This window comes from Oryx dammah, unplaced genomic scaffold, assembly GCF_014754425.2.
Source record: "Oryx dammah isolate SB20612 unplaced genomic scaffold, SCBI_Odam_1.1 HiC_scaffold_6, whole genome shotgun sequence".
Classification (NCBI taxonomy): Eukaryota; Metazoa; Chordata; class Mammalia; order Artiodactyla; family Bovidae; genus Oryx; species Oryx dammah.
In genome coordinates, this window is record NW_024070190.1 from 5,354,781 (window position 1) to 5,379,964 (window position 25,184).

General features: G+C 36.7%; 1 protein-coding gene across 1 annotated transcript in view; it reads right to left on the reverse strand.

Moving 5' to 3' along the window:
- LOC120865404 (ryanodine receptor 2-like) overlaps positions 1-25,184 on the reverse strand; it is an 803,227-nt gene that overhangs the window by 422,308 nt on the left and 355,735 nt on the right. Inside the window, exons 11-12 of the mRNA XM_040242681.1 lie at positions 8,279-8,353; positions 2,035-2,191 (exon numbers count right to left, since the gene is read on the reverse strand). Of these exons, the coding sequence (XP_040098615.1) occupies positions 2,035-2,191; positions 8,279-8,353 (232 nt within the window). The remainder of the gene's footprint in view (positions 1-2,034; positions 2,192-8,278; positions 8,354-25,184) is intronic.

Below are 25,184 nucleotides of genomic sequence, written 5' to 3' on the forward strand. Positions count from 1 at the left end.
TATTATTCTACTTATCACTGTTTTACTAGAAACAATCAGAGCACCTTTTACTTTTCCTCTTTCACCTCCAGTTTTTGTTAGATATATATTTACCTTTGTAAATGCCATGTCTTGAAAAAATCTCTAATGTTATTTCAATGTGATATGCCTGTTCATATTTTTCCCCTTCTCTGGAATTTGATTTCAGAAGCTATATTTTGCTGGGATGTCATGTACTTCTTTGCACTTTTCCAATTTTCTGCCATCTTTTTTTCTTGAAAAGGACTTTCAACATCAGAAAACTGATCATCTTTGGCAGGTTGGATTTTTTTGTCTTTTTGGACTGAGGGATTATCAGTGGACAAACTAGCAAATTCCCAGCTCTTCCCAAGTCTTGAGGAAGAAGTCCACTGGTATCAAGTCTGTTCACAATGTGATCAACTGCACTTTCCAACTATAGAGACAAGGAGCAACTAACTGCCCACCTGAAGTCCACCCAAGTTCTCCCCACGTCAGAGCTCCCCCGTGGGTCCCTATAACAACTACACATGCTGGTCCTGTCTCAGGTTATCCACTGGAACTGACCAGCCTTGTCTGTTTCCACCAGAATGAATAGGGACCTACACTGGCTGTTGTTCCTGGAAAACTTAGGAGAACTCATCAAATCAGAAGCATCTTCCACCATTCTGTGTCTTCCAAAGCAAGAGAACTGAGAGCATGGCATTAGGGATGTAAACTCAGATACTATCTTTTCAGAGTTACTTCTGGTCCTCTTCAAACATACCTTTATCTGTAACACAGGCATATGCATCTCTGGGACAAAGCTAACCAGTAATTCAATACCATTTCTAACACAATGCCCAAATTTCACAATAATCATTAAATTAAGGACAGAAATATACAATTATCTTAAAAAGGCACACAACAGACACTTGGCATGTGTCAAATGAACAAGTGATTTTCAGCTATTCCTGAGACACTTGGCTATTCAGGACATGTGCTGTTTTGCTGAGGCATGGTTAGCAATCCACTGCATGGTGGGATTGGTGAGCTGGGAATCTCTTATCCGGTACTGTAGCTTCCTAGGTGGTGCTAGTGGTAAAGAACCTGTCTGTTAATGCAGGAGATGTAAGAGACCCGGATAAAAGACACAGGTTTGATCCCTGGGTTGAGAAAATCCCTTGAAGCAGGAAATGGCAATCCACTCCATTATTCTTGCCTGGAGATTTCCATGGACAAAGGAGTCTGGTGGACTACAGTCTATGGGGTCACAAAGAGTCAGACACGACTCAGCTACAGTCTATAGGCCCGTAAAGAGTCAGACATGACTCAGCTCACACGCATACACATACACACACACACACATCAGGTAGTGAGAGAGTCTAACTGTGTACCAGCATTTCAACCTGACTTTGATGGGCACTTATTTTGTCTATTCTACTCAACATCTACTTCAGAGGAATTCTCATGAAAGATCTAAGGACATTCTTAGATGTTTTAATGCAGGAGACCCAGGTTTGATCCCTGGGTCAGGAAGATCCCCTGGAGAAGGAAATGGCAACCCACTCCAGTACTCTTGCCTGGAGAATCCCATGGATGGAGAAGCCTGGTGGGCTACAGTCTATGGAGTCGCAGAGTCGGACACAACCGAGCAGCTTCACTCACTCACTTACACAGGATGCAACGACGTATGAAGAAAGGTCTGTATGTAAGAGCACATGTGTAAGCGAGCCTGTGAGGAACAGGTTCTGCTGATGTGCCCCTCACACTGCTATGCAACAGCAGCACGAGGTCTGTGCTTACTGCATTGTCGATGTCTAAGAAAACTAAAAGGAGCCGGATGGATATGCTACATGAAAATAACCAAAGAACGATAAACCAAGGGACACTCCTGGGCAGGTTTTAGTGGTTTAGGAAATGGGTTTGACTGAAGAGGAATGAACAGAAGAGAAACTGGGAATTTAGAAATTTGTGTAAAACATACATCATTCTTCTTTGTATTTCTAACACCAAAGGAAATGCAGTGGGAAATCCAAAATTATCTCTCTGTCTTACCTTGGAAGATCGGAAGGTAAATGCAGTTGATTTGACATCAGCTTTTTCTTTGTCCATGAGTAGAAGGCTTTTGTCTTCCATGAGACTCAAGTATTTTCCCGTTGTGACATGGCGTAGTCGAAAAGGTTGTCCCCACCTTATGTGGCTTCCACTCCACCTAACAAAAAATGTTGAGACTTGATCCAATAGCAAACACAATGACAGGAGAAACAACAATTAAAATGTATGTGTCAGACAATGAACAAGGAGGTTTTACATATACTGTCTTCTTGAGTGTTTCCAAAAACCTTATGATGGTGGTGTATTTTTATTTCAAAAATAACAAAATGGTTATTTGGAATGGTTATAGGTAATCTTCAATGTCATGTAGATAATAATAAGTAGAAGCAAAATTTATCTCAAGGTCTTCTGACATCAAATATAATACTATCCACACCAAACACTACTAAGATGACTAAAACTTGTGTTCTGAGTTAATTTCTAATCACCAGTCGCAAATAAAAACATCATGAGATTAAAATGACACTTTAAACTCATAAAACTCATAAACTAGGATTGACTAGTTTTTTGTTGGATTTGAACAGATTTGAAGGCAAGTGGTATTAGAGTCAATGCCTAATTATGTTAACTGGAATTCATATATACAAACTGAATTAGATATTTATCTAAAAAAAAGAAATCCCATCCTATGCTTTAAATTTTAATAATACGGAACAATGATGTCAATAAAAACCAAGGAACAAAAGAGACAAATGAAGAAACTAAATTTGAATAGGGTCAAGAGAAAAAAACGCAAAAAAAGTTACATGCAGAACACAGAAAATGCAAACTAAAGTTGCACAAAAAAGATAAAAAGCAAAGTTGTGATCATCAAAATCTGCTTTTAAAAATAGTGGATTTCAGATAGAGAAGAAAAGAAAAATGAAGATACAGATCATTCTCGCATTGTACAGAACTGTGTTAACTGAAAACTATACATAAGAGAACCTTGTCCTCACTATGGTAAAGAGTGGAAAGAAGGTTCCAATAATGGAGACTTTCAGTTATCATGCTAGTGTCCAAAGCAAGAACAGCCTCTTATCAATGATAAGAAATGTGCTAAAAATCAAATACTTTTTTTCCAATAAAGTAAAAATAAAAAAGATTCACCATGCCCATAAAGCTGAGAGAAAATAATGATAGTAAAATTGCTATCAGACAAATTAAAATTCAAGGCAAAAAGTATAAAGGAGATATTATTGTTGTTGTAGAGTTACTAAGTCATATCCAACTCATTTGCGATCCCATGGACGGTAACCCGCCAGGCTCCTCTGTCTATAGAACTTCCCAGGCAAGATTACTGGAGTGGGTTGTCACTTCCTTTTCTAGGGAATCTTCCTGAGCCAGGGATCAAACTCACATCTTCTGCTTGGCAGGCAAGTTGTTTACTACTGAGCCACCTGGGAAGCCCATAAAAGGATACAGTTGATTACTTTACAATGAGAAAGATATACTGCTTCCCTGGTGGCTCAGAGGGTAAAGCATCTGCCTGTGATGAGGAAGACCCAGGTTCAATCCCTGCGTTGGGAAGATCCCCTGGAGAAGGAAATGTCAACCCACTCCAGTATTCTTGCCTGGAGAATCCCATGGACAGAGGAGCCTGATAGGCTACAGTCCATGGGGTCGCAAAGAGTTGGACACGACTGAGTGACTTCACTCACTTAAAAAGAATGTACTATGTCATGAAGCTTCACATGCCAATGGCAAACAGAAAATGAAATACAAGACACACAAGCATAAATTTTTAAAAGATAATTACAGTAGAAGCTCTTACCACTACAAAACGAATCAAATAGATAAAAAGAAATATTAGAGGATTCCAATATGATTTATTAGTTAATAAACTTCTTTTCATACAGAATCATTAAAAACTTTTAGATTCTATAAATTATGAACACTATTTTTATCTTTTTAAGATTTGCAGTAGACTTATTAATGCCAATTTTGTTTCAACAAATTATCTTTAAGTTAATTTTATGATGTTGTTGGACTATAAAAAGAAAGCAGAGCACCAAAGAATTGATGTTTTTAAACTGTGGTGTTGGAGAAGACTCTTGAGAGTCCCTTGGACTGCAAGGAGATCCAACCAGTCCATCCTAAAGGAAATTGGAAGGACTGATGTTGAAGCTAAAACTCCAATACTTTGGCCACCTCATGCGAAGAGCTGACTCATTTGCAAAGACCCTAATGCTGGGAGAGATTGAGGGCAGGAGGAGAAGGGGACAACAGAGGATGAAATGGTTGGATGGCATCACCGACTCAATGTACATGAATTTGGGTAAACTCCAGGGTTTGGTGATGGACAGGGAGGCTGCGGTTCATGGGGTCACAAACAGTAGGACACGACTGAATGACTGAACTGAACTGAATGCTGTTTCCCTAACCTGGATTTTTTCTTAACCTGAAGTACTAGCCTGGACTAGAATGATACTGTAATAAGTTCAAGTTTTACATGGAAATGTTTATAAAGATAATTACTTTGGATAAGTCCTACTAAAATAATAACCATGTACCAATAAATCCTGGTAATAACACTGCTGCTGCTAAGTCGCTTCAGTCATGTCCAACTCTGTGCAACCCCAAAGACGGCAGCCCACCAGGCTCCCCTGTCCCTGGGATTCTCCAGACAAGAACACTGGAGTGAGTTGCCATTTCCTTCTCCAGATAATAACAGAGTAGTGCCTTAAAAATGAAATTTAATTTTGTTTACCAATAGCATGTTAAAGCATTTCTACTCTGGTAATAGAAAAGCTTTGTGTATTCCCCTCATGAAATTAAGTATACTGTTTGCAGATGCTATAAAAAAGCAATTATTTTTAATACTGTTCTATTATTTCAAGGAGCATTTGAATATTTTATCAAATATTGACTCTTCCTAACCAGAGAAAACAACTTCATTTTCAAATAGTCCATAAGTATGTCCAAATACATACTTTTCACCAGAACTTCTAGAGAGTATTCTGGATCCCATGTTCAAACCTATTTGGGCTCAAATCTAATAGGGTTCATATACATAAGCACTCTTCTCAGTCCACCAAGGGAATTCTGTTCGAAATGGAATGAACTTGTCCAATTCTCAGTTAAACATTGTGAAGTCTAAGAACATTTTCTTTAGCTCACAAGCGCTCAAATTAGCTCATCTCATGTGTCCATGGTCCAAAAGAAAAGAGGACAAGGCCAGGAGAATCAAGGGTAAGAAACTAATATTTCAGTAAAAACTGAAAACAGTTGAAATAAAGTAGTTATATAAACCAGTTTCCTATGTTAACATATTAGACAACTGTTCCCCATGTATTATCTACATTTACTTGTAAATATCTCAAAGGAATGAGGATATTAATTATTAAAAACATTTAACATAAGAAAGTAGAATTGTAAGTATACATAATGTGTATTTATAATTGCAGTGATCATTTCTATTACAGAAACCAATATATATCCTACATATAACAGTCTTTAAACTTTGCATTGAGGTATAATACAGGCATGTGTTTTCTATTACATCTGACTTCCCAAATTAAAGCTTACTTCATTAAAAAGTTCATGATACTGAAAAACTTTTGACACAATTAATGTTATTTGTATGAGACTGCCATATCAAATCTATAATTACGGGCCTACATAAATTATAACAAATATATAGTTTGGGACCTCACTGGAGAAAAAAATCATATGGCATCCCAAAGATTACAATATAAACATTGACCTTTGGAATATAGTTCTGTTATACACATAATCAGCGATTTGAATATCACTTTCAAAGCAAAAGAAAAGTAAGTAAAAATGTGACAACCGAATATAAAAAGAACACATGCAAATTCAATGCAATCTAATTTATATATTTATAGTGATGCCAAAGGAGGTCAAAGATGCAACCAAATCTTTAACAAAAAAACTTCCATGAAGAAATCCATTGGGATACTTTCAGGAGTATTTCTGTAATTACAGCTCACCAATAATATGCTGACAATGAAAAGGAAGTTTCCTCAGGCTTTCAGGAGCTCTTATCCTTTTTTTTTTTTTTTTAAATAAGTGATAGACAGATTTAGGACCTGACTTCCTCAAAAAAAAAAAAAAGATAACACGATAATTTAAGTACACAATCGTGAAGGGTAGGTAGATCTACAAATGTGAAAAAACATCTCAAACCTGTTTTACAAACGTGCTATTTCATCTCTAATTAAGCTGTCATTTTTAATAATACACAAGGCAAATTACAGAAATATATGTATATATTTGGAATTCTTTTCCCTAGATTCTCTATATAATTTATGAAGCACATAAAGGCTACGAGCTTTCTTCCTTTTGCTTTATAAGTCATCTCTTCTATTTCCATCCCATTAATAGATTCACTGTCCATAAAATTTTACTTTTATGTTCAAGATTTATCAGTTTTAATATTTCAGTGGGTTTGACCAACTGTGAATTTATATAGAAAGAAACTTAGTATTATCAATTAATTGACTGATTGAAACAGTATTATCAATTAATATAGAGCACTTTTTAAAAGTTGCATATTTACAGTCAGAAAATATAGAAATAAATTTAATTTACATGCATATTTTTGTTGAGTAGGAGTAGATAGTATGAGCAGAAAATCAATCAAAAAATCTGATTGGGGTAAAATTCTGTCATGGGAGAGTAAGCTAATATGATTTCAATGAGAAAGATGAAAAACATATTTTTTCACTGTTAAAGAGACCATGTTCAAGCATTTTTAAATAAATAAAGATGGGTATTAAATTGCAGCAGTACATAAGGTCAATGGGATATTTTTATGATTGTACTTTACCCAAGTTATCATAAAATGTCACTACTTACAATACACTGTAAGTTATATTCCATGCATCTATTTAAACTGTTAATGAAAAAAATTCTATGTTGAGCCTAGCAATGTTCAAGGAAATACAAAGTCTTTGAAATTATTACACAGAGTACATAAGCAAAAAAAAAAAAAAAAAAGGTGAAGACCACTGAACTATTTTAATCATTAATCTCAAAATATCAAGTTAATAAAATAGAGCAATTCCATAATAAGACAGTTCCCTACACACATCCATGGAAGTCTATTACCCTAAATCAATAAATTTTTAAAGTGTAATATAACAGGGAACAAATACATCGAAAACTCTGATTTCTGGACAAAAATGACCTTCTAATCTTTTCTTTTAATTTGATTGATATTTAAATTCTATTTAAAATAGTTCAAAATGACACCTTTATCATCAGTACTGCATTTACTTAGAGTAACTAAAAGTCAATCTCTGGACAGCTTTTTGAAGTCACCAGAAAAAAAAGATAATCATTATTTGTATAATGAATACACAGTGAGTCTGTTTCCAATTCACATTTCTCACTCAGTTATCAAGCTAGTTTTAAGAAAAGATAGTGACTGCTAGTGATGACTCTCATACCTCATTCGGGTTTAAGTTTCCACTGGTTTACATATGCCTTTGTAATCTGAAATGTGAAATGTAATCTGAAATGTGATTCAGATCAATCCCGGATCTGAAATGTGCGACAGGCCTGCAAACAATTTGTCCTGACTCCAAACCTTACATCACTCTGCACTAGGAGCTCTTCCTGCCAGGAGAGGCACAGACTGGGATGAATCAATAACACAAAACCAAACGAGGCTAAAAAAAAGCAGATGGTATAAAACCATTGCTTACCACCTGGTGAATGTAGGCTGTTGCTGCTAAGTCGCTTCAGTCGTGTCCGACTCTGTGCGACCTCATAGACGGCAGCCCACCAGGCTCCCCCATCCCTGGGATTCTCCAGGCAAGAACACTGGAGTGGGTTGCCATTTCCTTCTCCAGTGCATGAAAGTGAAAAGTGAAAGTGAAGTCGCTCAGTCATGTTTGACTCTTCGCAACCCCATGGACTGCAGCCCACAAGGCTCCTCCATCCATGGGATTTTCCAGGCAAGAGTACTACAGTGGGGTGCATCACCTTCTCCAGAATGTAGGCTAGTGAAAGGTAAATAAATGCAGGGGGAAGGCAAAAAATGAGAGTGTTTCATCTACATGTTGTTTGTTAGCATGACCATTTTGCAGAAAAGTTCAACAGCACTAGATATATGGGGTTGGCCAAAAAGTTCATTGAGGTGTTTCCATAGATGTTACAGAAAAACCCAAATGAACATTTTGGCCAGCCCAATCTTTTGTACCCAAAGCATCGGGATGTATTCAGAAGTTCTACTTACGCAACTCTTAGTGTCTCTAGTCGCCACAGGGAACGTGCGTGAACCGATACAGCACCACCTTCATAATGAACAGTTCTGTTAAAAAAAAAAAAAAAGAATATAAAAAGCCCGATTTTAATGTTGTATTCTTAGACTCCATTTTTCAAGTCAATTAAGAAAGAAAGTAAATGGGAAAGCTTTGGATAAACAGTGAAAGTTATACTTTTTGGTAGGAGAGAATATAGCTGGAAATATAAGTAACAGTGACAACAGTGATCTGAATAAACAACTGATTTAAACACATTTCTTTGCCATTTACTCCCTGTAATCCCATTCATCCTCTGTCCCTCGCCCTGGCCATTGTTTCCTCTCTCCTAGTGAATACTTTCACCAATAAACTTAAGTCAATAAAAATACTCTGTTCTGAGTTTAAGTGCTGTCGAAGTGTAATATATTATAGCTTCCCAGGTGGCTTGGTGATGAAGAATCCACCTGCCAAGCAGAAGATGCAAGTTCGATCTCTGTGTCGGGAAGATCCCCTGGAGAAGGGAATGGCTACCCACTCTATTATTCATGACTGGGAAACCCCATAGACAGAGGAGCCAGGTGGATTACAGTCCACGGGGTCACTAAAGAGTCAGACACGACTTAGCAACTAAATGACAACAAAGAACAGTTCTCCTATTTTGTTTCCTTCTTACTATTTATTTATTTGGAAAAAAAAATATTTACCATTTGTCCTGGAGTACTTTCTACCTTCTGATTTTGCTGATGACATCCTCACAGTGGTTTAACATCTGCCTCTAAGTTGGTAGTTAGATTAAAAATTCTAGAAACTTGCTCATGTTTAAGATTGAGATATTTTGGCAAGAACACTTCAGAAAATGGTGTTTGCCTTCCTAGCACATCACATCAGGAGGTAACAATGACTACTTTTTAACTTTTTATAGTAAAATTAACTCAATATCAATCTGACCCATCCATTGGAACTTAAGAATTTTAGGTACCTCAATGACCAGGGTCCTCAGCAGGAATTTTCAGCTGCAGTTGTGAATATAATCATGGGGATAGCTTTTAAAATCCTGACATATTGCCCTTAACACTGGCCAAATTAAAGTAAATTTGGAATCCCCAGCTGGTCATAAGAGGGAGCCAAAGTTGGGAAATTACAGTCTACATCAGTTTCTACACAGAAGCACTGCTGATACTGGTCTGGGTGATTCTCTGCTGTGAGGGGCCATCTCACGCACGGTAGGGTATTTGACACATCCCTGGCCTCTATCAACTACTCACAAACACAAGCCATCCAAGTCGTGACCCACAACTTGAGTCACAACCTGTATGTGATCACCCAAGTTGTGACAATCTAAAATGCTTCCAGATAAGATGAAATGACTTCTGGGGACAAGATTACTCGTAATGTCAAAACATTGTTAGACATCAGTAGTTCTCAATCTTCAGTGAATACTGGAATCATCTTTTAAGTTTTTTAAAATACAGATTGCTGGAGGGAAGCAACCTAAATGCCCATCAAAAGATGAATGGATAAGGAAGTTGTGGTACATATATACAAAGGAATATTACTCGGCCATATAAAGGAACAAAGTGGAGTCATTTTTTAGTGATGTAAGGGGACCTAGAGTCTGTCACACAGAGTGAAGTGAGTCAGAAAAACAATATGTATATTAAGGCAGGTATTCGGGACTCTAGAAAAATGTTACCAATAAATCAATTTGCAGGGCAGGAATTTGACACCGACATTGAAAACAGACATGTGGACACAAGGGGAAGAGGAGGGTGGGGCAAACTGAGAGAATTAGCACTGATATGTACACACTATGGGCTTCTCTGGCAATGCAGGAGAAGCGGGTTTGATCCCTGGGTTGGGAAGATCCCCTGGAGAAGGGAATGGCAACACATTCTAGTATTCTTGCTGGGAGAATTCCATGGACAGAGGAGGCTGCTGGGCTACAATCCACGGGGTCCCAAAGAATTGGACATGGCTGAGCAACTAACACTTTCACTTTTTTATCTACACTATCATGTGTAAAATAGATGTGGGAAGTGGGAAGCTGCTGTATAGTACAGGAAGCTCAGACTGGTGCTCTGTAATGACCTAGAGGGCTGGGATGCGGGTAGGTGGGCGGGATGCTTAAGAAGGAAGGGATTATACAGATTGTGGATACAGATTGCTGATTCACTTCACTGTACCGAAGAAACTAACACAACAGGGTAAAGCAATTATAACCTAATAAAAACATAAAAACATACAGTCTCCTGGGCCCACAGAGTTTCCTGTTTAGTAAGAGCAATAATTCGTATTTTTAACAAGTTCCCAGGCAATGTTGGTACAGCCAGTCCACACTCTGAGAATCACTGGATTAAAATCATTATTTCATTAGGATAGTGATTCTTAGTATTGGTTGTATGTTATAATCACATGGAAATCTTTAAAAAACCCCAGACAATTCTCAGACCATTAAATTAGAATCTCTGGGTATGAACTTGAAAAGTAATGAGTGACAAAATATAGATATATGTTCACGTGCATTTGTGTACCATATATATTGTACATAGTGATAGATACACACAAACGTAGATTTTTTAAAATCTGTTTCTAATTGGAGGATAAAAGCTTTATAATATTGTGTTTGTTTCTCCCAGACTTTTAATAAAGATCTCATACTTGGCCATAAAGAAAATTTTATAAGATTTTTTTAAGTGTAGCTATTTACTCACATATTTTCTGATCCTAACAAATAAAACTTGGGAATAAATACTAAAATGATGAAGAAAACAACAATTCAGAAAAGTAAGAAACTCTTCTAAATTACTTATAGGTCAAAGAGGAAATAGAAATTATACCCTAACCAGAATATAATTTATAAAAGAAAACTTCGTAACATATTTATGATACACAAGTAAACTTTTAGAGACTGAATACTACAATCCTTAATTATTGAAGAAATAATGAAATCCAACAAACCAAAGAATTGTCTGAAGAGATTAGAGAATGCAAAAGCATGTGTGCAGCTTTCTGTTCACTAACTCTATAGAAACAATGAACCAAAACAATGTTACAGCTACAGAGAAAAAAGAAAGTGTGTTAAAACTACTGGACAATGATATTATTTGTAATGAAATTTTTAAAGAGTTTTCTACTTCATAAATCAGAAGTCACTGAAATTTTACTGAATAGGAATTTTTAAAATATGCACACCTGTTAACCAACAATATGTGCCTTGTTCAACAATACTTAAAAAAAACCCCAGGATTCAGGCTGTAAATTACGGCCTACAAAAAACATTATCCTCCAACATAACAAACTTCATTAACGAACTCATATTTCAGGCTGATCACATAAAACTGCCCAAAGAAGTCCTTTAAAGTTATTCTTTTAATAAGGACAAATTATTCCTGTCATCAATTCCACTTCTCAAAGTGTTATAATATTGTTCACTGAATGAAAGCAGTGAGCTATTTTTGTATTTTCAGCTATAGAATACTCTTTAAGCCTATCTCAGATGTCAAATCACTTATTTCTCAGCAAAAAGCAGGGACTTTGACAGTCGGGATAGCTCATCTTTAGAGTCTAAGCCCCAGAAAAATCTAGCATTAGCATACAGATAAAAGCATATGTCCTTACAAAGATTTCACAGCCTGACAGTTTGGCATTTATCAGCATGTATTTATACCAAAATTTTACAGGATACACAGTTCCAATTAGTGGGCTTCAGCACAGAATCATAAAACACATTGTTAATAAAAGATTTAAGGCTTAAAGAGAACCCCCCCTTCTGCAGAGAAACTAGAAACACCCAGCATAATTTGATCAAATAGTTTTATCAAATATTTGGGTACTTGGTGACCCACACAAGTTGACACATAAAATTAAACATCACAATAACTAATTCAGAAAAAATTCAATTCATCTATCTATATTTCTCAATCTGTAATTAATATCCACATTGCAAGGGATCCCTATTTTCCTCTCCAGGATAATGATAGATAAATTCAGTGTTTCAGAACAGGTCTATGTCCCAATAAAACTTTATTTAGGAAAACAAGTAGTGGGCCAGATTTAAGCCACAAGTTGAGTTTGCTGACTCCAATCCAAAAGATCATACCCGTATTATTGTTAATTTTAATCTCAGGGAGAGGCACCTATATGAAATTCAAGGTCTAAAGTTCTCATAATTGTTTTAGTCAGGGTTCCTCAGAGAAATAGAACTATTCATATATATATATGCCCATATGTACATACATATGCATATATGTATGTATATATATATATGCACCTATATATACATGCAATTTTATATAAAGAGTTTACTATAAGTAGACTGTTCTTGCAATTATGGAGGCTGACAAGTTTTTAAGATATGCTGTAGACCCAAAGAGATGATGATTTAAGTTCCAGTCCATGTCTGAGAACCAGCAAAGCCAATGGCATTGTCCTAGTCCAAAGATCACAGGTTCAGATCTCAGTTTGGTTCAAAGGGAGGATAATATTGATGTCTCAGCTCAAAGACAGTAAGCAGAAAGAGTTCCCTCTGATTCATGAAGAGTCAGCCTTTTTGTTCTATTCAGGTCTTTACCTGATTAGATTAGGACTACCCACATAAGGGAAGGCAATTTTGAAGAAGTAAAGTGAAGTAGCTAAGTTGTGTCTGACTCTTTGCGACTCTGTGGACTGTAGCCCACAAGTCTCTTCAGTCCATGGGATTCTCCTGGCAAGAATACTGGAGTGGGTTGCCATTTCCTTCTCCAGGGGATCTTCCTGACCCAGGGATCGAACCAAGTCTCCCACATTGCAGGCAGATGCTTTAACCTCTGAGCCACCAGGGAGGCAATTTTACTCTTCTGTAAATTTCAATGTTAAACTCATCTAAAAGCACTCACATGAAACACCCAGAATACTTTGATCAAATAGTTTGATCAAATATTTAGGTACTTGATGACACACTCAAGTTGACACATAAAATTCAGTTCAGTACAGTCGCTCAGTCGTGTCTGACTCTGCAACACCATGGCCTGCAGCACGGCAGGCCTCCATGTCCATCACCAACTCCTGGAGTTTACTCAAACTCATGTCCATTGAGTCGGTGATGCCATCCAACCATCTCATCTTCTGTCATCCCCTTCTCCTGACTTCAATCTTTACCATCATCAGGGTCTTTTCAAATGAGTCAGCTCTTCGCATCAGGTGGCCGAAGTATTGGAGTTTCAGCTTCAGCAGCAGTCCTTCCAATGAATATTCAGGACTGATTTCCTTTAGGATGGACTAGTTGGATCTTCTTGCAGTCCAAGGGACTCTCAAGAGTCTTCCCCAACACCACAGTTGAAAAGCATCAATTCTTCAGTGCTCAGCTTTCTTCATAGTCCAACTCTCACATCCATACATCACAACTGGAAAAACCATAGTCTTGACTAGATGGACCTTTGTTGACAAAGTAATGTCTTTGCTTTTTAATATGCTGTCTAGGTTGGTCATAACTTCCAAGGAGTAAGTGTCTTTTAATTTCATGGCTGCAGTCATCATCTGCAGTGATTTTGGAGCCCCCCAAAATAAAGTCTGCCATTGTTTCCACTGTTTCTCCATCTATTTGCCATGAAGTGATGGGACCAGATGCCATGATCTTTGTTTTCTGAATGTTGAACTTTAAGCCAACTTTTTCACTCTCCTCTTTCACTTTCATCAAGCGGCCCTTTAGTTCTTCTTCATTTTCTGCCATAAGAGTGGTGTCATCTGCATATCTGAGTTGATTGATATTTCTCCCAGCAATCTTGATTCCAGCTTGTTCTTCATCTAGCTCAGCGTTTCTCATGATGTACTCTGCATATAAGTTAAATAAGCAGAGTGACAATATACAGCCTTGACATAATCCTTTTCCTATTTGGAACCAGTCTGTTGTTCCATGTCCAGTTCTAACTGTTGCTTCCTGACCTGCATACAGATTTCTCACGAGGCAGGTCAGGTGGTCTGATATTCCTATCTCTTTCAGAATTTTCTATATACAATTAAACATCAAAATAACTGAAAGAAAATCCAATTTATCTATCTATATTTCTAAATCTGGAATTAATATCCACATTGCAAGGGATTCCTTCTTTCCATGATAATGATGGATAAAATCACAGTGTTTCAGAGCACTTGAAGTATCTCCCTAAAAATTTCTGTTTGATCAGTAAAGCATGAGCAACAGTACTATCTTTTGCCTGAATTACAAAAACAGCAGTTAGGTTGTTTTCAATTTACTTTTGTTTCTTCAACACAGGGAAGCCCTAAATTTAGTACATTATTTTAACACTTAACAGCTTATAGTCAATTATTACTGCAATACCGCAGACATCACCTTTTTTCTTCCAACTAAACCTTTTTCGTAACATTTACCATATGACCTTAAAGCATGGCGATAAGAAATGTTGCTATTAGAGTTCTATTTTTGAACACATTTTGGTTTCATTTTTGTCTTAATAGAGGCTGGAGTGTGTAACAAATCCTGAACAACAAAAGAAGAACAAAAAAATAATAAAAGGAAATTTACTCAGTCACATTCAATTTTGACAATGAATCAGTTACACAAATTAAAAAATAGAGAAAAGCAGTTTACTGACTTCTGAAGATTGCCTTGCCATTTCAGATGGTTATGATATGTTTATGTAGAATTTAGTAGGGACAAAAAAAGTCATTATCATTGTATTTTAGTTACCACAATGCAGGACAGTAAGAACAAATAGCAGAATTCTTTATTTTTCCAAACTTAATGTTCAGTAAATGAATCACACACCACAGAATTAACTTCTTTTAAAAAATGATTTTTTTTAATGCTAACAAAATAGATTTTAAGAGACACAATTGGTATCCACAGGAACTACCACTATTTTTTTTATCTCAAAAGAAATGTACTGCTTTAATATAAGTACGTAGCAAAAATGATTGCTTTTCTCCCTTTTTTACATACAAGTTTATAAATTTAAAATATCATTGAATATTCATACAATCCATTGCAGCCACAGGCTAAAGAATAAAAAACAATAGTTACATGAAAAAATGAAAAAGGAATTTGAGAGAATCCAACATTCATTCACAATGAAAACTCTGTCAACTAGGAATAGAAGGCCACTTCCTCAACTTGATAAAGATTACCTACAATTAACATCTTACTTAATGGTAAGTAACTAGATGCTTTCCTCCTAAGATCAAGAACAAGGCAAGAATTTCCCCTCTTATCATTCCTTTTCAACACTGTACTAGAAGTGCTAGCTAATGCAATAAGAGAAGAAAAGGAAAGAAAAAGTATGTGGGTTGAAAAAGAAAATTTTATACTGGTTTTGTTATTAGGTGACATGATTGTCTACGTAGAAAATTCTAGAGAATCAACAACAACAAAAATAAAACTCCTGGAACTAAGTAGCAATTATAGGAAAGCTGCAGGATACAAAATTAAGGCACAAACTGGACTTCTTACACACCAGTGATGAACAGGAATTTGAAATAAAACACAAGACATTTATATATCAACCAAAAAGAAAATGTGCATTTCTTAGGTATATATCTAACAAAGTATGTACAAGATTTTTTCCTAAATGTCCTGTATTTTACAGTTATGCCCATGATCCATTTTAATTAGATTTCGTATAAAGTGTGAGGTTTGGACTGTGGTTCATTTCGGGTGTGGGCATATGGGTATCCATTTGCTTCATCTGAGTGTCTTAAGTCTAGGGAAAAATCCCTTCTTCTCTTCTTTTCCTGTTCTCCCTTGTGTGTAAGACACTAAGCATAATAACTTCTTTGGATTTAGCCTTTAGGGAATTAAAGTCAGGAAGGGTAGTACCCTGTAGAAAACTTAAGCTTTCTGCCAACTCTCAAATCTTCCCTGAGAAGAAAAGTGCACTGGGACTGCTAGTTGCTTCATTGGGGAAAAATAATAGAAAAAGTACCAGGAGAAAACATAAAATAACATCACAAAAATCACCTCACAGGCAAAAGTTCTGCACGTTGGCAAGTATATGAATTTTCTCTGAAGCAGCTATAACATACATCAGATTGTCAAAATACCCACAAACCACCCCACTATATATTTTTTTAATCACTGCCTTTAAGCCTCAGATTCATGCTATAGAAACAGGGATTCTTCCCTGTAGTGATGTGAAGTTCAGATGCTTCCTTTTAGCCAAGGATGTGGGACTCATTGTCCTCAAAATAGTGTTCTAGTCACTCAGGTTGGTAGGCTGGTTTAGTTACGATGGCATTTCTTCCCCTCCTGGAATTGCAAGTGGATAATAATCTTTTAGGAGTCACCAAAATCACACAAGTGAGGGCGTCAAGCCCTCCTGAGTTAATCAGAGTGGTTCTCAATGCAGGCATCCCACTGTTCTTCTTAAACAACCTACAGGAAATGCATGCCTTTTTTTCTCCATTTTTTACTTTCACAAATAGACGATCATCAGCACTTGTGTGCAGACTCCCATATACACATAACTATATAAAAGGGGTAAAGAATGAATAATACAATCCTGGATGAAAACTAAACAGAAGAGATGAACACACACACCAATAAGGAGAGTGTGTGACACAGGTATTTATCTGGGGCAGTTAAAGACAATTCTACCACCAACACATCTTCAACATAATTAAGTTCTGGGTAGTAACATATTGTAACGTAATGTATTACCAGACCCTAGATACTGAGGCAAATCACTCACACACAATTTCCACTGAGAGCTGACACTATTTGAATGGCAGTTGCAAAGTAATTATTAGGAAGAAAAGTTTGTTTTATTAACTTATAGGCTAACAAAGTATCACCTTAAAATCAAGGGTAACAAAGATTCCTCCTTGCCTGAGCTTCCTCAGTGGGCAAAATAGTAAAATATGTTTTCCAACGTAAGCCACCCTCTTTTGACTGAGCCCTGGACATACCTCTACCCTCACCCTGTTTAAGGAATAAGCCCAACCCCCCCCCCACACACACACACACATAATGAAGCAAACAAGGGAAGCTGTTACTTGATCTTGTTCCCTCCTGCTACAGCAGAGGCCCCAATAAAGCCTTGCCTGAAACAAATTTTAAAAGATATATTTTCCACAATCTTCTACAATCTCCTACAATCTCAATTTTTATAGTCAGCACACACACACCAAATGCCTAGAACCTACAAGCCCTCAATAAACATTAAATGAACTGAGTTAAAGTGACTGAAAGACAGACCTACAATTAAAAGATTATTACATATTTCCTCAGTAGAATTTCTGCTTGGACCCCATCTACTATGTATGTGCCTAAGAGAGTGTTTGGCTGATCAGCTCAGCCCCAGGCAGGTGCTAAGGCAAGCTGTAAAGAATCTCTTCATCTAACAGAGAAATCAAGAAGTACATGCCTATACAGCACTTAAAGAAGTATTGCATATTTACTCAGGGCTAAGTTTGTGAGATTTCTATTGAAGTTGTTTCATAAGCAGAAAGGTCATGTTTTGAGATAACACATCTATATAAGATGTAAATGAATTATTGTGGATTAAAAACAATAACATCCTTACACTCTGATTCCATATTAAAAGGATCATATAAATACAACTAGAGCAGGAAAATAACAAAATACATGCTGCCGCTTTTACTTTTCAGTCTATACAGAATAAAATACAACCACAAAGTCATGGAAAATACAAAGAAGAGGAAGCCTGTCTTTTCTTTTCTTCTTGAAAGATATTGCTTACACCTGGATTAAGTTAAAAAACTAAATGTGAGCCAGTGAAAATGGTCTTAAATTTTCACTGAGAAAATAACTGGGAGATTTCTGTTTTTTTCTCAGTGTTGATAATTAAATCTATTGTCTCTTGCAATTCACTTACTTTCAGTGAAAACACCCCAATTGCTTTTTAATTTTAACTGAAATCGAATGGCTCCAATTTTTATATTTTCAATTCTTTGCCTTCAAAGTCTGTATTTTTAATTATTTTAAAGAATTATTAAAAAAATTTTTTTTGGTGCTCTGCAGCCTGTGGGATCTTAGCCCCTGACAAGGGATAGAACCCATGTCCCCTGCATTCGAAGCTGAAGTCTTAATCTCTGGACTACCAGGGAAATACCAAAGCCTGTGTTTTCGTAAATACTGTCTTCTAGCTCAGTCATTCACTGAGAGTTTCACTCTAGACCAAGTCAGGCTCCTAAAGGATGACAGGCCAAAGCAAGATCAGGTTGCTCTCTGCAATCAGCAGGGAGAGTAAGTTTAGCTGAAAGACTGAAGTTCTTTCCAGGGAGAAGAGACAAAGAATCAAGAATAGCTCTTCTTCATGTGCTTACTCTTCTAGTAAAACTATTTGACAAACCTATCTTATTTCCAGACCAAGGCTAAAGAGGTACACACAGGACAGGAAGGAGAAGAGAAGAAAGGAAAGTTCTTGTGTGATACCCTGACCATTTTGGAGCAAAACAGAGCCGCTTTGGAAGCTTCCTCCAAGGTAGTGACTGAGGGCATACATACCCTGCAGGATATTAGTCATCCAATTGTGTACTCAGATATAAACCATGCATCTTCTGCTAAGCCAGAGAGACATTTAATTCATTAGATCAGACCCATCTCATGCCTTAATCAATTATTTACCAAGTAAAGCTCATTAGGTCATAATATTAAAAGGGGTATGAAGGTAAAAATATTCTCATGCATACATACAGCAAGGCTTTTGCCAGCTGAGTCACTTCTGGAAAGCAAATGTAGCATTTATCTCCAGACACTGTCAGAAACAATGACTTAACAGTTCTGCATTTGAAAGCAACAGGACAGAGCAAGTATTGCATGCCAACAGTGATGCCTGCTAAGATGGAAACAGGACAACCTCTCTTTCACCCTCCCCCTCTCTCCCCTCAACCCCAAGACATACACACATCACTGGGTGTACTTTATCTATGCATGCACGTATATGTGTGTGCATTTATAGACAAGCATTTTAAGCTGTTACTGTCAAATATCCCCACTAGGATGGAAACTCCTTGAGAAAAGAGACTTGGTATCTTTTTAGATACCATTATAACCCCAGCACCCAGAACATGGCAGTCTTTTCACAAATTTTTATTGAGTGAATAAAACTACTTATGAGCTATGTGGTAAAACATGTTTTAACATATCAATAATACTTTGCAAAAAAGAATTCCCCTAATAATGGTTTGCACATTAGAAATACCAAACAATAATTCTGAATAATATTCTAACTGATCCCTTTTAAAATCTATTCATTGATTGGGAGCTTGTATACACCCGTGATGGATTCATGTCAATGTGTGGCAAAACCAATACAATATTGTAGAGTAAAATAAAGTAAAAATAAAATATTTAAAAAATAAATAAAAATAAAAAAAAAGTATGACATAATTCAGAGAGTGCATATTTAATCCATTAGTAAAAGTGTGTACACATAAAAGAAATGCTTTTGTTGATATTTTATTATATTCACATAAAAAATGGACAGAAGTAAATAAGGTACAATTGTAGAGACAGAATCTACAATAGAAAATATCCTCATGTAAAAGATTCCATGCTTGAAATAAAAACTGGCAATCAAATTTCAAGCCTCAAGAATGAAATCTTATTTTAAAAGCAATAATTAAAAACTGTGTTGCATCTGACAAATCTCTTGCCAAGCATCAGAACTTGTTCATCCTTAACTTATTCTATCTTACTATTTGAAGAGTTTGAAGAACTAAGAAACTACAATTCTACAGTTAATCTTCATTGCATTTCTCCCTTTCACCTGACTGCTCACAACTCTCATTGATGATACTTTTATGACTCTTATTGCTGTTCAGACAAGTTGGATACTGGTAGTTTTAGGGCCACATATCTTTCTGAAAAATTCTCAAGAAATTTAAAATAAAACTACAGTGATGCTTTATTTTGCGAACATGTCAATATTCAACCCATAAAAGCAACATAAACAGGAAGCATGGGGAAAAAAACTATACGTACTATATATATATATATAGTTTTTTAACTTTGGTAGGCCTCATTCTCCAATTCAATTACACTTAATTGAATGGGACAATATATGCTCTTTGTTCTGGGACTCTGATTAAAACTCCCATGAGAATGCACAATAAACAACATACATACACAAATTTAAATGTGAATAGGATTTATCCATCAGATACAGAACAGATTTGTGACTGCCAAGGCATGGAGGGTAACAGATGGAAGGATTGGGAGTTCGGGATTAGCAGAGGCAAACTATTATATATAGGATAGATAAACAACAAGATACTAATGAATGGTATAGGAAACTATATTGAAATTCCTGTGATAAATCATAATGGAAAAGGATATGAAAAAGAACATATATATGTATAACTGAACTACTGTGCTGTACCCCTGAAATTAACACAACAATGGAAATCAACATACTTGAAAAATTATAAAGATAATAAAAAGATCAATGCATCAGTATTTAGAACTGCAGTACTCATCACTGAATTGCATCTTAAATTGCTACAAGTAAGAGTCGTATTATGTATATTCAAAAACTGTCAGTGGAACAAGGCATGAGCAGATAGAGTAATTTATTTACTAACCAGGATTTACAACCAAAAATGGTCTTAAATTGCTCAGAACTAACTGTAATTTACGGTGATCTCCTTAATCAATTCAACTACTTCTCATAACAAACCAGATGTAACATTAGTTACTGAACTTTAATAACAGAATATAATTGTGTATCAGTTCAGTTCAATTGCTCAATCATGTACGACTCTTGTGACCCCATGGACTGTAGCATCAGGTTTCACTGTCCATCACCAACTCCCGGAGCTTGCTCAAACTCATGTCCATCGAGTTGGTGATGCCATCCAACCATCTCATCTTCTGTCAGTCCCTTCTGCTCCTGACCTCAATCTTTCCTAGCATCAGAGTCTTTTCCAATGAGGCAGTTCTTCACATCAGGTAGCCAATGTATTGGAGTTTCAACTTCAGCATCGGTCCTTCCAATGAATATTCAGGACTGATTTCCTTTAGGATGGACTGGTTGGATCTCCACGCAATCCAAGGGACTCACTCTCAAGAGTCTTCTCCAACACCACAGTTCAAAAGCATCAATTCTTCAGCACTCGGCTCTCTTTATAGTACAACTCTCACACCCACACGTGACTACTGGAAAAATAGCTTTGACTAGACAAGAGTTTTGTCAGCAAAGTAATGTAACTGCTTTTTAGCATGCTGTCTAAATTGGACATAGCTTTTTTCCAAGGAGAAACTGTCTTTTAATTTCATGGCTGCAATAACCATCTGCAGTGATTTTGGAGCTCAAAAAAATAAAGTCTGTCACTGCTAACATTGTTTCCCCATCTAGTTGCCATGAAGTGATGGGACTGGGTGAAAACGATCTTAGTTTCTTGAATGTTGAGTTTTGAGCCATCTTTTCACTCTCCTCTTTCACTTTCATTAAGAGGCTCTTTAGTTCTTCTTCACTTTCACCCATAAAAGTGGTATCATTTGTGTATCTGAGGTTATTGATATTTCTCCCAGCAGACTTGATTCCAGCTTGTGTTTCATCCAGGCCAGCATTTCCCATGATGTAGTCTGCATAGAAGTTAAATAAACAGGATGACAATATACAACCTTCTTGTTCTCCTTTCCCAACTTAGAACCAGTCCATTGTTCCATGTCTGGTTCTAACTATTGCTGCTTGACCTGCATATAGATTTCTCATAAGGCAAGTAAAGAGGTCTGGTATTCCCATCTCTTTCAGAATTTTCTACAGTCTGTTGTGATATACACAAAGCTTTTGGTGTAATCAATAAAGCAGAAGTAGATGTTTTTCTGGAACTCTCTTGCTTTTTCGATGATACAGCTGCTGCTGCTAAGTTGCTTCAGTCGTGTCCAACTCTGTGCGACCCCATAGATGGCAGCCCACCAAGCTCCTCTGTCCCTGGGATTCTCCAGGCAAGAACACCAGAGTGGATTGCCATTTCCTTCTCCAGAGCATGAAAGTGAAGAGTGAAAGTGAAGTCACTCAGTTGTGTCCAATACAGCAGATGTTGCCAATTTGATCTCTGGTTCCTCTGCCTTTTCTAGATCCAGCTTGAACATCTGGAAGTTCAAGAATCATGTACTGGTGAAGCCTGGCTTGGAGAATTTTGAGCATTACTTTGCTAGCGTGTGAGATGAGTGCAATTGTGTGGTAATTTGAGCACTCTTTGGCATTGCCTTTCTTTGGGATTGGAATGAAAGCTACCTTTTCCAGTCCTGTGGCCACTGCTGAGTCTTCCAAATTTGCTGGCATATTGAGTGCAGCGCTTTCACAGCATCATCTTTCAGGATCTGACACAACTCAACTGGAATTCCATCACCTCCACTAGCTTTATTGGTAGTGATGCTTCCTAAGGTCCACTTGACTTCGCATTCCAGGATGGCTGGCTCTAGGTGAATGATCACACCAGCATAGTTATCTGGGTCATGATGATCTTTTTTGTATAGTTCTTCTGTGTATTCTTGCCACTTCTTCTTAATATCTTCTGCTTCTGTTAGGTCCATACCATTTCTGTCCTTTATTATGCCCATCTTTGCATGAATTGTTCCCTTGGTATCTCTAATCTTCTTGAAGAGATCTCTAGTCATTCCCATTCTGTTGTTTTCCTCTATTTCTTTGCATTGATCACTGAGGAAGGTTTTCTTATCTCCCCCTGCTGTTCTTTGGAACTCTGCAGTCAAATGGGTATATCTTTCCTTTTCTCTGTCGCCTTTAGTGTCTCTTCTTTCCTCAGCTATTTGTAAGTCCTCTTCAGACAACCATTTTGTCTTTTTTGCATTTTTCTTGGGCATGGCCTTGATCACTGCCTCCTATACAATGTCACGAACTTCCATCCATAGTTCTTCAGTTACTCTGTCCATCAGATCTAATCCCTTGAATCTACTTGTCACCTCCACTGTATATTCATAAGGGATTTGATTTAGGTCATACCTGAATGGTCTAGTGGTTTTCCCTACTTTTTTCAATTTAATTCTGAGTTTGGCAATAAGGAGTTCATGATTTGAGCCACAGTCAGCTCCCAGTCTTGTTTTTGCTGACTGTATAGAGCTTCTCCATCTTTGGCTGCAAAGAATATAACAAATCTGAATTCAGAATTGACCATCTGGTGATGTCCATGTGTAGAGTCTTCTCTTGTGCTGCTGGAAGAGGGTGTTTGCTATGACCAGTGCATTCTCTTGGCAAAATTCTGTTAGCCTTTGCCTGGCTTCATTTTGTACTCCAAGGCCAAATTTGCCTGTTACTCCAGGTACCTCTTGACTTCCTCCTTTTTCATTCCAGTCCCCTATGATGAAAAGGATATCTTTTTTTGGTGTTAGTTCTAGAAGGTCTTGGAAGCCTTCATAGAACCATTCAATTTCAGCTTCTTCAGCATTACTGGTTTCAGGATAGACTTGGACTACTGTGATATTGAACAGTTTGCCTTGGAAACAAACAGAGATCATTCTGTCATTTTTGAGACTGCACCCAAGTACTGCATTTCAGACTCTTTTGTTGACTATGAGGGCTACTCCATTTCCTCTAAGGGATTCTTGAACACAGTAGTAGATATAATGGTCATCTGAATTAAATTTGCCCATTCTGGTCCATTTTATTTCAGTGATTCCTAAAATGTTGATGTTTACTGTTGCCATCTCTTGTTTGACCACTTCCTATTTACCTTGATTCATGGACCTAACAGTCCAGGTTCCTATGCAATATTGTTCTTTAGAGCATCAGACTTTACTTCCATCACCAGTCACATCCACAACTGGGTGCTGTTTTCATTTTGGCTTTGTCTCTTCATTCTTTCTGGAGTTATTTCTCCACTCTTCTCCAGTAGCATATCAGGCACCTACCAACTTGGGGAGTTCATCTTTCAGTGTCATATCTTTTTGCCTTTTCATACTGTGTATACATATATTTCATACATAAAGTTGTGTATAGCCTGGCTATAAGACTTATAAGTTAAAAGAAAGGTCTACATATTACCCTGGAACTTCTCCAACTCTCACATTGCTGTCCAAAAGTCAACTTTTACTTCTTTTTATTAAATGAATCAAAATATATTTTTTAGGTTGTCACTATGTGTTTCTCATACAGAGTCCTACCAATTAAAGAAAAGTTGCCTCCTGGCTGTGCTTTCCTTTGCCATCCCCTCATTCTGTAAGACATTGAAATTGACTTATGGTAAGGATAGAGGGAGAGAAAGACATTTATAAACAAACATGTGAAAAAAAACAGTGCTCTGTAAACATAAAATTTAAGGACTACTTTTATCATTATTGCAAGTAATTGCTCAATTTCACTGTGTAATCAAGATATTAGATAACCCTCCTTCTTAAGCAAGATCCTTCATGCTCCTGCTGCCTATTTCTGACTTATTTTCTCCCTCAATTCATGACTTGATATCCATTTTCATTTAATTTTACCCATGTAAACATCCTGTACAAGGGCCATTAGAAATGTGCTCTTACTGACATCACTACTTAAAGAGAGCAATATGTTGATCTGAATGCATGTTGAGATTAATTTGACACAGAAATAATCAACATTAAATCAAGAATAATACTGGAAGTACATTTAGAATGGATACACAATAAGGTCCTACTGTATATACCATATAGGAAACTATATTGAATATCCTATTATAAAATATAATGGAAAAGAATATAGAAAAGAATATGTATATATGTATACAAAAAGTTATATGTATATAACCAAGTCACATTCTTACAGGAAGATTGGCACAACACTGTACATCAACTATAATTAAATAAGAAATTTAAAAAAGAATAATACCAGGATGGGGGAGTAGTCTTCAATAAGGAGGCAGTAGAAAATTGGACCCAGAACAACATCAAAATATCTCTGACATTTCCCCAAGTTCTCTCAGAAATGATTAATAACTAACAATCTAAAGAGTTAGCAG